This window comes from Salmo trutta, chromosome 22 (assembly GCF_901001165.1).
Source record: "Salmo trutta chromosome 22, fSalTru1.1, whole genome shotgun sequence".
Taxonomy (NCBI): domain Eukaryota; kingdom Metazoa; phylum Chordata; class Actinopteri; order Salmoniformes; family Salmonidae; genus Salmo; species Salmo trutta.
Window position 1 is genome coordinate 43995624 of NC_042978.1, and position 14219 is coordinate 44009842.

Here is a 14219-nt window from a genome sequence, read left to right on the forward strand (position 1 = left end):
GGTTACAGGTGGTCATATAGAACGAGCTTGGGGTTACAGGTGGTCATATAGTACGAGCTTGGGGTTACAGGTGGTCATATAGAACGAGCTTGGGGTTACAGGTGGTCATATAGAACGAGCTTGGGGTTACAGGTGGTCATATAGTACGAGCTTGGGGTTACAGGTGGTCATATAGAACGAGCTTGGGGTTACAGGTGGTCATATAGAACGAGCTTGGGGTTACAGGTGGTTGGATGTAGCCTGAAGACCACAGAGTATCTTTCAGGTCATATAGTTCTGACAATATACTGTGGCAGAGCCAGTGTGAAATTTCCCTTTAAGGTGTGACCAGGCCCTCTAGTGTTCTGGGCCTGTAACTGTATGTTGTTTTCCACAGCTGTGCTGAAATACTGTAGTAGCTAGTTAACCTGGTAGACACCATCTGAGGTCCTTCTGCTGCTGAGCAATATCTTTATTTTTCTAGGGATTTATAGCATTATATTTTTCATGTGGCGCACATATATACGTGGCAAAATAAATGAGGTTATATTCAACCAAAAATGAAACCTTTTATAATACAAAGCAAAGGCTATAGCAACACAAAATGTCTTGGAAAGAATAATATGCCCATTGCAAGGAGTGATAACACAGCAGTCCAATTACTGCATGTCCATGTGTGGGTGGGCACTTCACCCACCCAAAGTCTTTTTATATTGAGCATTTTCACAAGAACACTGTGATAGTTCCTGTGATTCTACTGCAATAGATTGAAATCAATATTTTTGAATATTCCAGTATTTTGGGTCAGTCCCCCTGGACAGAGGTCCTCTTCAGTGCTCCCTGGGGGCTGGAACTCTGTAGACAAACATTAACTTTGGGATAGACACTATTTATGTTCTACTCCTTCCATTTTTACTGCATCTACCATTTGATCAACATGAAATCATCTCTGACTCTGCTGTGTCTGGTGGTATGGGTGAATGTGGATGCTTCATCAGCTCAGACTGGTAAGGATGTGTTTTCCTTCACTTTCTCACATGCTTCTAGTTCCCACATTGTGTTAGTATCCACTAATTGCTCTGTACAAAGTGGGATACCATAACTGATGTGTTCGCTTTGCTACTTTTATCAAATGCTGCACAACAAAATTAAATCAATTTTTTTTATCACATGCGGCGAATACAACAGGCTTAGACCTTACCGTGAAATGCTTACTTACGAGCCCTTAACCAACAATGCAGAGTTATGTGCTAAATAAACTAAAGGAAAAATAAGTACACAAAAAAATAACAATGAAGAGGCTATAAACAAGGGGTGCCGATACCGAGTCAATGTGTAGGGGTACGGGGTAGGTGAGGTAATGAAGGTAATATTGACATGTACTGTAGGTAGGGGTCAAGTGACTATGATAATAAACAGAGTAGCAGCAGCGTACGTGAACAGTGTGAAGGAATGTGTGTGTGATGAAAATATGCATGTGTGTGTGTGTGTGTGTGTGTGTGTGTGTGTGTGTGTGTGTGTGTGTGTGTGTGTGTGTGTGTGTGTGTGTGTGTGTGTGTGTGTGTGTGTGTGTGTGTTGGAGTGTCATTGTAGTATGTGTGAGTGTGTGGCTATATTCCAGTGAGTTTACATCGAGAGCCTGTGCAAGAGAGTCAGTTCAAATACATCAGTTTAAATAATAATAAAATAAGGGGGTCAATGCAAATAGTCTTCGTAGCCATTTCATTAACAATTCAGTGGTCTTATGGCTTGGGGGTAGAAGCTGTTAAAGGAGCCTTTTGGTCCTAGAATTGTCGCTCCAGTACCGCTTGCTGTGCGGTAGCAGAGAGAAAAGTCAATGACTTGGGTGGCAGGAGTCATTGACAATTTTTAGGGCCTTCCTCTGACACCGCCTGGTATAGAGGTCCTGGATGTCAGGGAGCTAAGCTCCAGTGATGTACGAGGCCATACGTACTACCCTCTGTAGCACCTTGCGGTCGGATGCCTAGTAGTTGCCATACCAAGTGGTGATGAAACCAGGCAGGATGCTCTCGATGGAGCTGCTGTTTAACGTTTTTGAGGATCTGAGGTCCCATGCCAAATCTGTTCAGCCTCCAGAGCCCTACTCACAACTTTTTTTGTGTTTGGACCATGATAGGTTCTTAGTGGTGTGGACGCCAATGAACTTGAAGCTCTTGACCTCCACTCCAGTCCCATCGATGTGAATGGGACGTGCTCGGCACTCCTTCTCCTGTTGTTCACAATAAGCTTGTTTGTCTTGCTCACATTGACGTAGAGGGCGTTGTCCTGGCACCACACTGCCAGATTGCTGACCTCCTTCCTATAGGCTGTCTCATCATCGTCGGTGATCAGGCCTTCCTTCACTTTCTCACATGCTTCTAGTGACCACAATGGTATGAAGATACAAACGTCAGTATCGGTCAGCTAATACAGGCAGCAATGGCCAGGACCTTCCCTGAATACAGGATTAGTAAAGGTACTTTTATAACCTCACGCATGTCTTCCTAGAGCCCAAGGATTTCTGTGGACCACCTCCACATCTCATGAACGGAGACACAATGGGCCATAACAGAGAACGTTACAGAAACGGAGAATCAGTTCATTATGAATGCCAGAAATACTACATCCTTGATCCCCCTTCAGCGTACAAGACGTGTCGAGACGGGATCTGGACAGGACTGATAACCTGCCTGAGTAAGTAGCCGTATAAAATAACATCGGCACTCCTTCTCCTGTTGTTCACAATAAGCTTGTTTGTCTTGCTCACATTGACGTAGAGGGCGTTGTCCTGGCACCACACTGCCAGATTGCTGACCTCCTTCCTATAGGCTGTCTCATCATCGTCGGTGATCAGGCCTACCAACATGTGTCGTCGGCATACTTAATGATGGTGTTGGAGTTACGCGTGGCCACACAGTCTTGGGTGAATAGGGAGTACATGAGGGGACTAAGCACGCACCCCTGAGGGCGAACCATCAGGAAGTCCAGGACCCAATTGCACAGGGCAGGTTGAGACCCAGGGCCTCAAGCCTAATGATGAGCTTGGAGGGTACTATGGTGTTGAATGCTGAGCTGTAGTCAATGAACAGCATTCATACATAGGCATTCCTCTTGTTCAGATGGGATAGGGCAGTGTGCAGTGTGATGGCGATTGCATCTTCTGTGGACCTATTGGGGCGGTAAGGTGACAGGTAAGGTGGAGGTGATATGATCCCTGACTAGTTTCTCAAAGCACTTCATGTTGACAGAAGTAAGTGCTACGGGGCGATAGTCATTTAGCTCAGTTACCTTTGCCTTCTTGGGTAAAGGATCAATAGTGGCCTTCTTGAAGCATGTTGGAACAGCAGACTGAGATAGAGAGAGATTGAATATGTCTGTAAACACATCAGCCAGTTGGTCTGTGCATGCTCTGAGGACGCTGCTAGGGATACCGTCTGAGCCAGCAGCCTTGCAAGGGATAACTCATTTAAATGTCTAACTCACATCGGCCATGGAGAAGAAGAACACACAGTCCTTGGGAGTAGGCCGCGTCGGTGGCACTGTATTACCCTCAAGCGGACAAAGAAGGTGCTGAGTTTGTCTGGAAGCAAGACGTCGGTGTCCGTGAAGTGGCTGGTTTTCTTTTTGTAGTCTGTGATTGTCTGTAGACCCAGCCACATATGTCTCATGTCTGAGCCATTGATTTGCAACTCCACTCTGTCCTTATACCGACATTTCGCTATCATGCTGAAACAGGAATGGGCCTACCCCAAACTGTTGCCACAAATTTGGAAGCACAGAATCGTCTAGAATGTAATTGTATGCTGTAGCATTAATATTTCCCTTCACTGGAACAAAAGGGACCTAGCTCAAACCATGAAAAACAGCCCCAAACCATTATTGTTCCTCCACCAAACTTTAAAGTTGCAGCTATGTATTGGGGCAGGTTGTGTTATCTTGGAATCCGCCAAACCTAGATACGTCCTTACATTTACATTTAAGTCATTTAGCAGACGCTCTTATCCAGAGCGACTTACAAATTGGTGCATTCACCTTATGATATCCAGTGGAACAACCACTTTACAATAGTTCATCTAAATCTTTTAAGGGGGTGGGGGGGGGTTAGAAGGATTACTTTATCCTATCCCAGGTATTCCTTAAAGAGGTGGGGTTTCGGGTGTCTCCGGAAGGTGGTGATTGACTCCGCTGTCCTGGCGTCGTGAGGGAGCTTGTTCCCAGAGCAGCGAACAGTTTTGACTGGGCTGAGCGGGAACTGTGCTTCCTCAGAGGTAGGGAGGCGAGCAGGCCAGAGGTGGATGAACGCAGTGCCCTTGTTTGGGTGTAGGGCCTGATCAGAGCCTGAAGGTACGGAGGTGACGTTCCCCTCACAGCTCTGTAGGCAAGCACCATGGTCTTGTAGCGGATGCGAGCTTCAACTGGAAGCCAGTGGAGAGAGCGGAGGAGCGGGGTGACGTGAGAGAACTTGGGAAGACTACCAGATGGTGAAACGTGATTCTTGACTCCTGAGAACGCATTTCCACTGCTCCAGAGTCCAATGGCGGTACATGGTGATCTTAGGCTTGTGTGCGGCTGCTCGGCCAAGGAAACCCATTTCATGAAGCTCCGGACGAAAAGTTATTGTGCTGACATTGCTTCCAGAGGCAGTTTGGAACTGAGTGTTGATAACATGCCAAGAGGACGGAATGTGGTCATCTTCTACAGATTGTGAACGTATGTTCATACTGGAGAGTATATTGTAGTATGATATATTGAGAGTGTATTGGTTTACAGTATACATAGTTGAATCACTGTGTATTACTGTACAGGTCAAGAGAAAAAGGAAAGGGGGATACCTAGACAGTTACGGTATGATTCATGCTAACACTAAACATCTCTATCATTGTAGTGATAACATGTGTTGATCGCTGCTACCGCTGGCAGCAGGGTCAATTTGCAGGAACTCAGTGTTACAGCTGTAGAACTGGATTTAAAACCATGTATGTGTCACATTGTGTTCTATAATGTTTCATGTCCTTGTTTCCCCCAGAAATAGAGGGAGCATGTATCAACCCAACTGTGATGAATGGATTCATAGTTCAGTCAAATGAGAGGAATGTTGATCCCAGGAATAGCAAGATATACTATTCCTGCAATGTAGGGTTCAAACCCTCTACCGGGGGTTGGTGGGGTGAAGCCACATGTACTGAGGGAACATGGTCTGGAATATTACAGTGTATTGGTAAGAAAACAGATCCTCTAGATATTACCTCTTTACAAAATAGATCAAGAACAGTAGAATGCATTTCCCTCTGACTTCGCTGGATTTATCTTAAACTCAATCTAAATGCTCTGTCTCTCTAGATTTTTTCACTTGATTTTAATTGTCTGCAGTGGCCAGTCATCCTTGCTGTATGTTTACTATATGTTTGAATAGTTTGGAGAAAAGGCCCCAGAAGCCCATATGATATTATGTAATTACATAGGTAGTAGTTCTGTGTTTGTACTGTGTGTATGTTTTCTACCCACTAATCTTTCATCAATATTTTCTTCTCTTGAAGCGCAAGGCGTTATATGTGATCCTCCACCTAAAGTTGAAAATGCAATTGTTAAAATCCCCTATCAAAATAAATATATAGAGGGATTTGAAGTGAATTATGAATGTCGCAAGTCCTTTGAAATAGAGGGACTTAAAAAACTTACTTGTGAAAATGGGAGTTGGACAACTTCACCACCAACATGCAAACGTAAGTATTGATAACTGTTTGAAACTGATGCAGTAATTCAGTTTTGAGTTACTCTACTATGAACAGCACCTATTCAAACAGGAAAAAAATTATATTTAAATATTCATTGAGATAAAGTTCCTTATCATATAACACCCTTTTTCTCCCCTCACACAATCAGGAATCCTTGTTTAGGCTTTGCTTGGTATTACAGAAATATCAAATCAAATCAAATTTACATTTACATTTACATTTAGACATTTACATTAGACAAATTTATTTATATAGCCCTTCGTACATCAGCTGAAATCTCAAAGTGCTGTACAGAAACCCAGCCTAAAACCCCAAACAGCAAGCAATGCATGTGAAAGAAGCACGGTGGCTAGGAAAAACTCCCTAGGAAAAACTCCCTAGAAAGGCAAAAAACCTAGGAAGAAACCTAGAGAGGAACCAGGCTATGAGGGGTGGCCAGTCCTCTTCTGGCTGTGCCGGGTGGAGATTATAACAGAACATGGTCAAGATGTTAAAATGTATCAATCTCTGATTTATAGTTTGCTGTTTTTTGCTACAATGCAATATAGTGTAGTATTCCTAGATATGATCATGGATGAGTTTCAGTGCATATTTACAGTATATATCACAAATTACCCCAGTTAAATTCTCTGAATATGCTGTACATTGGCTATTGACTATGGTTCTAACCATACATCCGTTCACTGCCACTTTTGTGTCTCTGGTACTTAATTGTAATTTGGTAGTTCTTCACCTACAGAGTACTGTGGTAAGCCTGAGGGCACAGGGAAAAAAATTCTGATTCTTGACCAAGTGCAAAAGAGATACGAAAATGGGAACCAAATAGATTATATATGCATTAGCCCATACAAAGGCCCTGGAGGAAAAGCAACTTGCCAGAATCGAGAATGGCTAATGCCAGTTGAATGTAAAGGTAAGTCTTAAGTCTACGGTACTGTATTATCATGGTGCTATATTATCCTAGTACTGTATTATGTTACTGAATCATGGTATAGTATTATCATGGTATTATCATGGTACTGTACTATATTATCATGGTGCTGTATTATCATGGTACTGTATTATCATTGTACAGTAGTGTAATATAATGGTATTATATTATCATGGTATTGTACTGTATTATCATTGTACGGTACTGTATTATCATGGTACTATATTATGTTACTGAATCATGGTACTGTATTATCATGGTATTGTATTATCATGCTACTGTATCATGGTACTGTGTTAACATGGCACTATCATGATTATGCTACTGTATTACCATGGTATTGTATTATCCTGGTACTGTATTTTCATGGTATTGTATTATCCTGGTACTGTATCATTGTAATGTATTTTCATAGTATTATATTATGATTTCTATCTATTCCCTATTTAATCTAGCAAGCTGTCCTGATCCCCCTAGTATTGAAAATGGAGATTTCATCAAGGAAAAGAGAGATGAAGGTATTACAGAGGTGTACTACCAATGCAGCAGACGGTATACACTGAGTTTCACAGGCAGCATCAGATGTCAGAATGGAATATGGCCGAGCCCTCCAAAGTGTTTACGTAAGTACATTATTTTAAACTGGTCTGAAAATGGTGTCATATCTACATGTCAAGTGTATGTGAGTATATAAATGTATGAATATGTACTGTACACTAAGGGAATAAAATAATTACTGGGTTTCATTTCCATCAGGACCTTGTGAGATTTCCACTTTTGATGCAGAGTACAATCTCAAGAATTTACCCAAGAAATATTATACTGCGCACGGTGAAAAAAAGACTCTTCAGTGCAAAGAGGGATATTACCATAAATACAAAATATTGGGATGGAATATAGTAGAAATTGAGGTGAAGTGTGATGATGGAGAGATGCAGTATGGAGAACACAAACCTATATGTAAGTTCATGTCATGTAAAGGAACACCCATCAGTGTAAGATAGTCATTCTCTCAACATTAACAGGTTAACATCATCTAATATATGGAATACATAAGTCCAGAATGCCCTGTGAGCTATCTACTGTAAATTAATACAATAGAAATGGATTGTATTTTCTCATTTTGATTGAAACCTTATTTTATGAAAATCAATCAACCTGTTTGATAATATTCAATGAGGCCACAATGTGTAACCTTCTGACTGTATAACCAAAATCATTTGTTCTTTGCTTTTTAGGTAGCCATCTTGATTCATAGGTAGATGATGAACATAATGGGTGAGTTAAATTAACAAGGAGAATGGCATGTCTTATAATCACACAAACCTGTAGACAGAGTGAAGGCAGAGCAAGTTCCTGAAGTCAAGTATTATAAACAGTATTATATCAAATCAAATCAAATTTATTTATATAGCCCTTCGTATATCAGCTGAAATCTCAAAGTGCTGTACAGAAACCCAGCCTAAAACCCCAAACAGCAAGCAATGCATGTGAAAGAGGCACGGTGGCTAGGACAAACTCCCTAGGAAAAACTCCCTAGAAAGGCCAAAAACCTAGGAAGAAACCTAGAGAGGAACCAGGCTATGAGGGGTGGCCAGTCCTCTTCTGGCTGTGCCGGGTGGATATTATAACAGAACATGGTCAAGATGTTAAAATGTTCATAAATGACCAGCATGGTCAAATAATAATAATCATTGTAGTTGTCGAGGGTGCAACAAGCACGTCCGGTGAACAGGTCAGGGTTCCGTAGCCGCAGGCAGAACAGTTGAAACTGGAGCAGCAGCACGGCCAGGTGGACTGGGGACAGCAAGGAGTCATCATGCCAGGTAGTCCCGAGGCATGGTCCTAGGGCTCAGGTCCTCCGAGAGAAAGAAAGAAAGAGAGAAAGAGAGAATTAGAGAGAGCATATTTAAATTCACACAGGACACCGGATAAGACAAGAGAATACTCCAGATGAAACAGACTGACCCCAGCCCCCCGGCACATAAACTACTGCAGCATGAATACTGGAGGCTGAGACAGGAGGGATCAGAAGACACTGTGGCCCCATCCGATGATACCCCCGGACAGGGCCAAACAGGCAGGATATAACCCCACCCACTTTGCCAAAGCACAGCCCCCACACCACTAGAGGGATGTCTACAACCACCAACTTACCGTCCTAAGACAAGGCAGAGTATAGCCCACAAAGATCTCCGCCATGGCACAATCCAAGGGGGGGCGCCAACCCAGACAGGAAGACCACGTCAGTGACTCAACCCACTCAAGTGACGCTCCCCTCCCATGGACGGCATGGAAGAACACCAGTAAGCCAGTGACTCAGCCCCTGTAATAGGGTTAGAGGCAGAGAATCCCAGTGGAAAGAGGGGAACCGGCAAGGCAGAGACAGCAAGGGCGGTTCGTTGCTCCAGCCTTTCCATTCACCTAAACAGTACTATAAAGAGTGTGATGAACAGTATTATAAACAACACTATAAACAGTTCTATAAACAGTACGATGAACAGTGTGATAAACAGTATTATAAACAGTATTATAAACAGTACTATAAACAGTAATATAAACAGCAATATAAACAGCAATATAAACAGCAATACTTAACAGTATGATAAACAGTGTGATAAACGGTATTATAAACAGTATTATAAACAGTATGATAAACAGTGTGATAAACAGTATTATGAACAGTGTGATGAATAGTGTGATAAACGGTATTATAAACAGTATTATAAACAGTAATATAAACAGTAATATAAACAGTGTGATAAATAGTATTATAAAAAGTATTATAAACAATATGATAAACAGTCTGATAAATAGTATTATAAACAGTATGATAAACAGTAATATAAACAGTTGTATAAACAGTACTATAAAAGGTATTATAAACAGTAATATAAACAGTAATATAAACAGTGTGATAAACAGTACTATGAACAGTGTGATGAACAGTGTTATAAACGGTATTATAAACAGTGTGATAAACAGTTGTATAAACAGTACTATAAAAGGTATTATAAACAGTACTATAAACAACACTATAAACAGTATTATAAACAACACTTTAAACAGTATTATAAACAGTATGATAAACAGTATTATAAACAGTGTGATAAACAGTGTGATAAACAGTATTATAAACAGTATGATAAACAGTATGATAAACAGTGTGATAAAAACAGTTCTATAAACAGTACGATGAACATCAATATAAACAGTACTGCAAACAGTATTAAAAACAGTACTGTAAACAGTAATGTAAACAGCAATATAAACAGCAATATAAACAGTATTATAAACAGTATGATAAACAGTATGATAAACAGTATGATAAACAGTATGATAAACAGTGTGATGAATAGTGTTATAAACAGTAATATAAACAGTGTGATAAACAGTATTATAAACAGTATTATAAACAGTATGATAAACAGTATGATAAACAGTGTGATAAACAGTGTGATGAATAGTGTGATAAACAGTTGTATTGTCACGGCTGTCGTGTCTTTGGCTATGCCGGATTAAGTGATATGACATGCTAACCTATAAAATCCTTTCTCTGTAATTAATATTACCTGATTAAGCTAATCATGTAAATGTAATTAACTAGAAAGTCGGGACACCACGGAAGAACGTTTATAGAGCCGTTATCTTCCGAATAAACTCTTAAAATACTTAGTCATATCGATAGCAGTCAATATTAACCCTTATCTTATTTTCAGTCTCATAATGAAAGTTGTAAATTCTTGGCTATCTTCACGAACCCTGGCTAACAAGTTAAATCAGCAATACAAAATTGGGTTTAATTATTTATTTACTAAATACCTAAACTAATCACACAGAATTACAAATACACCGAATACAAATGATGTCATACATGATGGCTGGTTACACAAAGGAAAGGGGGTTGGGCTTGAATGAAAGAACGGGAAGATTTAGGAACAAACAAACAGCAGCTATGCTATCGTAAATACATTATCTTATGCATTCTAAATTACCGCCCATTTGGAAAAGGAAAATGCAATACATATTTACTCTGAGCTGCGGTTTGGTAGATTGGTCGTGGATGCTGGCCGGGTTGGCCAACAGATCTTCCTGCCCTCGGAAGAATGTCTCTGGTGGTAAATTGGATAAGTGGTGGTATCTTCGTCTGGTTGTTAGACTGGATCCGTCGTCCGTCCTTTCCTAGCCCACGTCTACAGCGGCCGCTGCTAACTCAACGGCTAGGAAGTATCACTTCTGTAGTGAATAAGCTCAAAGTTCATACCATTCGCCACCAAAGCTCACGCCGAGGTTGGCTTAGTTCTGTACTTGACATGTGTGGGCACTTTCCTTATGAAAAGCCAAATCTCTCATTTGGAAGCTAAAATTACATTTAATCTCTTAACAAACAATTTCAATATCAAACATTTCAATTGCATAACAATTCCATGTTACTCTGATAACTAGAGGGTGTATACTTTCTCAGGTACAGTTTATGTCGTCCTGTCATCAGTCATAATGTCTCAGATGACAACCGAACTGACATACATACTCATTACGTTCCCAAGCATATTTCCAACTGGTTTTATACCAAAATATGGTTCCTTTTCCCCATTTGTTTGATGTTCCCAGACTCTCTATATTTAACACAGGCTATTCAAGTCCTTCAGTAGGGTCAGAGAGGGGAAGGGAGAAAGGTATTTATGGGGGCGGGGGGTCATAAACCTTACCCACAGGCCAACGTCATGACACGGCTGTCTTCAGAAATGGACCAAAATGCAGCAGAGTTAGTATTCATCCTTCAATTTAATTAGAACGAACACTATACAAGAACAAAAACAAGGAAACTGACAGCCAACAGTCCTGTCAGGTGCAACCACACTAAACAAGAAACAACGATCGGTGGCAGCTAATAGGGCGGCGACGACGACCGCCGAGCGCCGCCCGACCTAGGAGGGGCGCCACCTTCGTTAGATACTGTGACATGTATAAACAGTACTATAAAAGGTACTATAAACAGTATTATAAACAGTGTGATAAACAGTACAATAAACAGTATTGTAAATAGTATTATAAACAGTGTGATAAACAGTATTAGAAACAGTTATATAGTATAATTAACAGTTATGAACAGTATAATAAACAGTAGTATAAACAGTGTTATTAACAGTACTATAATCCGTATTATAATCAATATTATGAACAGTATGTGATGGCTTATCAGTGAAGCATAACAGAAACATGGAGTATAACATCACATCAAGCAGGAGTCATTTCTCTAATCATTAACACACAGTGAAAGGTCACATGGTTAAACACTGTCTACTCTCCTCTATAGTAGGAGTGATCAGCAGTATTACTCCACAGACTCTGATCTATAGTAGGAGTGATCAGCAGTATTAATCCACAGATTCTGATCTATAGTAGTAGTGATCAGCAGTATTACTCCACAGACTCTGATCTATAGTAGTAGTGATCAGCAGTATTACTCCAGACTCTGATCTATAGTAGTAGTGATCAGCAGTATTAATCCACAGACTCTGATCTATAGTAGTAGTGATCAGCAGTATTACTCCACAGACTCTGATCTATAGTAGTAGTGATCAGCAGTATTAATCCACAGACTCTGATCTATAGTAGTAGTGATCAGTAGTATTAATCCACAGACTCTGATCTGTAGTAGTAATCAGCAGTATTACTCAACATACTGATCCTACCATGTGATTTAATTCCTACAGATATTCTACAGAGTGATGTCATGATGTTTCCTCCATCAAATGCAAGAATCCTTACAAAGCCGCCTTTATATGCAAGGAGAAGATCTATTTGCTTTTGTGGTTTCTTTGTCGCTTGTTTAATTTAGGTTTAGAAAAAATGTGAGCCATCCAGTAATGGAATACATGTAGTGTCTTTTTCAACATTTGACATTGTATCACCGTTGTAACAAAATATCAGTCTCAGCTTCACTATAATAACAGTACAGCTATCTAAAGCTAGACTAAAATGGTACATTTGTTATATTAGTACAAAGAGATGTGATTGTGTGAACATCCTATCAAGTTTATAAATTGCCTTGCTGGGCTGATGAGACAGTGGATTGCGCAGTCAGATAGAACAGGAATTAGGCATTTTAACATCATAGATTTAGCCAGGTGGTAGCTTGTGGAATAGACACTGACTGGAATGCGGTTTTAACCAATCATTATTCAGGATTAGACCAACACGCTGTATAATGTGTAAATATCCTGCTGTTTCTCCCAGCTGTGTGATTCATTATCTGAAGGTTTAATATAAATGAACAACTGATGTTATGATTGTGATTGACCTCATCAAGGAAGACAATAAAGTTGAGGAAAAGAGATGACACGTTGTCTCCATGAGTCTTTACAAGGCTACAGTACAACAGAATAAGATGATTTACAGATGTTATCCTAACAAATACACATATTAAAGATGACTGAAGCTCTTTCTCAGATCAGTATCACTGTTGTCATTGATCGTTCTTGTAAATCAGTTTTGTCTCTTATCATCCACCTATAGCTGCTTTCTCAGGTGAACAGTAGATCTTCTCTAGTGTCTCAGGACAGCATAAGTAATGTCTCAGTTGGTCATGTTTTATTTTATGTATTTGCTTTACGTCTTGCCTCTGGTGATCTCAGCTTCCTGGACCTGATGGCAACTGTCTGGTTGGACAAACGTATCCATGCATAATTGATTGTACAACATTAAATAAAGTGTCTCTGGTTCTCATTTACTAAGTTACTCTTTAGTTCATCTGGGAATTTTATCATCAAGTATTTTTTTATGATATTGAAGCAGCCAGACAATATCTATTAAAATGTCTCTGAGGTGTTCCTTGCCATGTATTCCTGAACATTAAGGCAGGAATATTGATATCCAATTATTATATGCAAGATAATGTTTAATGTAATGTTATGAATGTTTTGTTTAGTTCATAGGCTAGTATTGGACAATCCCTGGCATGCTCCCAAGGTGTAGCAATTTGTTTTGGCCCTCCCCTGTTGCCCCTGGAAAACATGGCTTTATGGGAAACAGTGATATTGGCTTAATGCAACAAACAATGCCATAACCATAGACAGTTAACCAGATTTATGTAAGGCTTATGTAAGTACAGTATTTGAATCTTTTGTGATTCAAATACTGTAAATGTTTCAATGGAGCCTATCAGCATTAAACTTTTTGATAACTGTAGCCCTCAATGTCTTTCTATCGCTAAACCTATAGTGCACATCAAAATATTGTAGATACAGTATGCCTCTATATTATGTAGATAAAACAATATTTGCAAAAATAATGGAAGACCAAGTATAGTATAGTATAGTATAATTGTCACGGTTGTCGTTGGTTAAGGAGGACCAAAATGCCACAGGTATATGCATGCTTATCTTGACTTTTAATAAATTCCAAAATGAACACCAAAATAACAAAAAAAGAGAACGAACGATCAACAAACAGTCTGGCAAGGCACAAGGCTAAACTCAGAACAATCTCCCACAAACACACAGACAAACACACCCAACTAATATAGGACTTCCAATCCAAGGCAACACCACACAGCTGCCTTCAATTGGAAG

The 14219-nt window shown here is 40.0% G+C and overlaps 1 protein-coding gene and 1 long non-coding RNA gene across 3 annotated transcripts in view; one reads left to right on the forward strand and one right to left on the reverse strand.

Annotated features, from left to right (window-relative positions):
• The window catches only part of LOC115158776 (uncharacterized), a 95762-nt gene that overhangs the window by 37198 nt on the left and 44345 nt on the right, over positions 1 to 14219 (reverse strand). The window lies entirely within an intron of this gene.
• LOC115158774 (complement factor H-related protein 1-like) lies at positions 814 to 13374 on the forward strand. Of its 2 annotated transcripts, XM_029708079.1 has the most exons (9): positions 814 to 986; positions 2488 to 2673; positions 5006 to 5197; positions 5517 to 5702; positions 6454 to 6627; positions 7101 to 7268; positions 7402 to 7607; positions 7887 to 7923; positions 12363 to 13374. In XM_029708079.1, the coding sequence occupies exons 1-8, from the start codon at positions 872 to 874 to the stop codon at positions 7905 to 7907; spliced, it is 1248 nt and encodes a 415-aa protein (XP_029563939.1). In that variant the 5' UTR covers positions 814 to 871; the 3' UTR covers positions 7908 to 7923; positions 12363 to 13374. The 2 variants fall into 2 exon arrangements, with proteins under 2 accessions (XP_029563939.1, XP_029563940.1); XM_029708080.1 differs by lacking the exon at positions 2488 to 2673.

What these genes read in the sequence shown, in the direction of transcription:
- LOC115158774 (XM_029708079.1), top strand. Translation starts at nt 872, where the DNA reads ATGTTCTACTCCTTCCATTTTTACTGCATCTACCATTTGATCAACATG. An exon ending in AGGACTGATAACCTGCCTGA is followed by an intron (nt 2,674 to 5,005) that starts GTAAGTAGCCGT and finishes TGTTTCCCCCAG; the next exon opens with AAATAGAGGGAGCATGTATC. An exon ending in TTCACCACCAACATGCAAAC is followed by an intron (nt 5,703 to 6,453) that starts GTAAGTATTGAT and finishes CTTCACCTACAG; the next exon opens with AGTACTGTGGTAAGCCTGAG.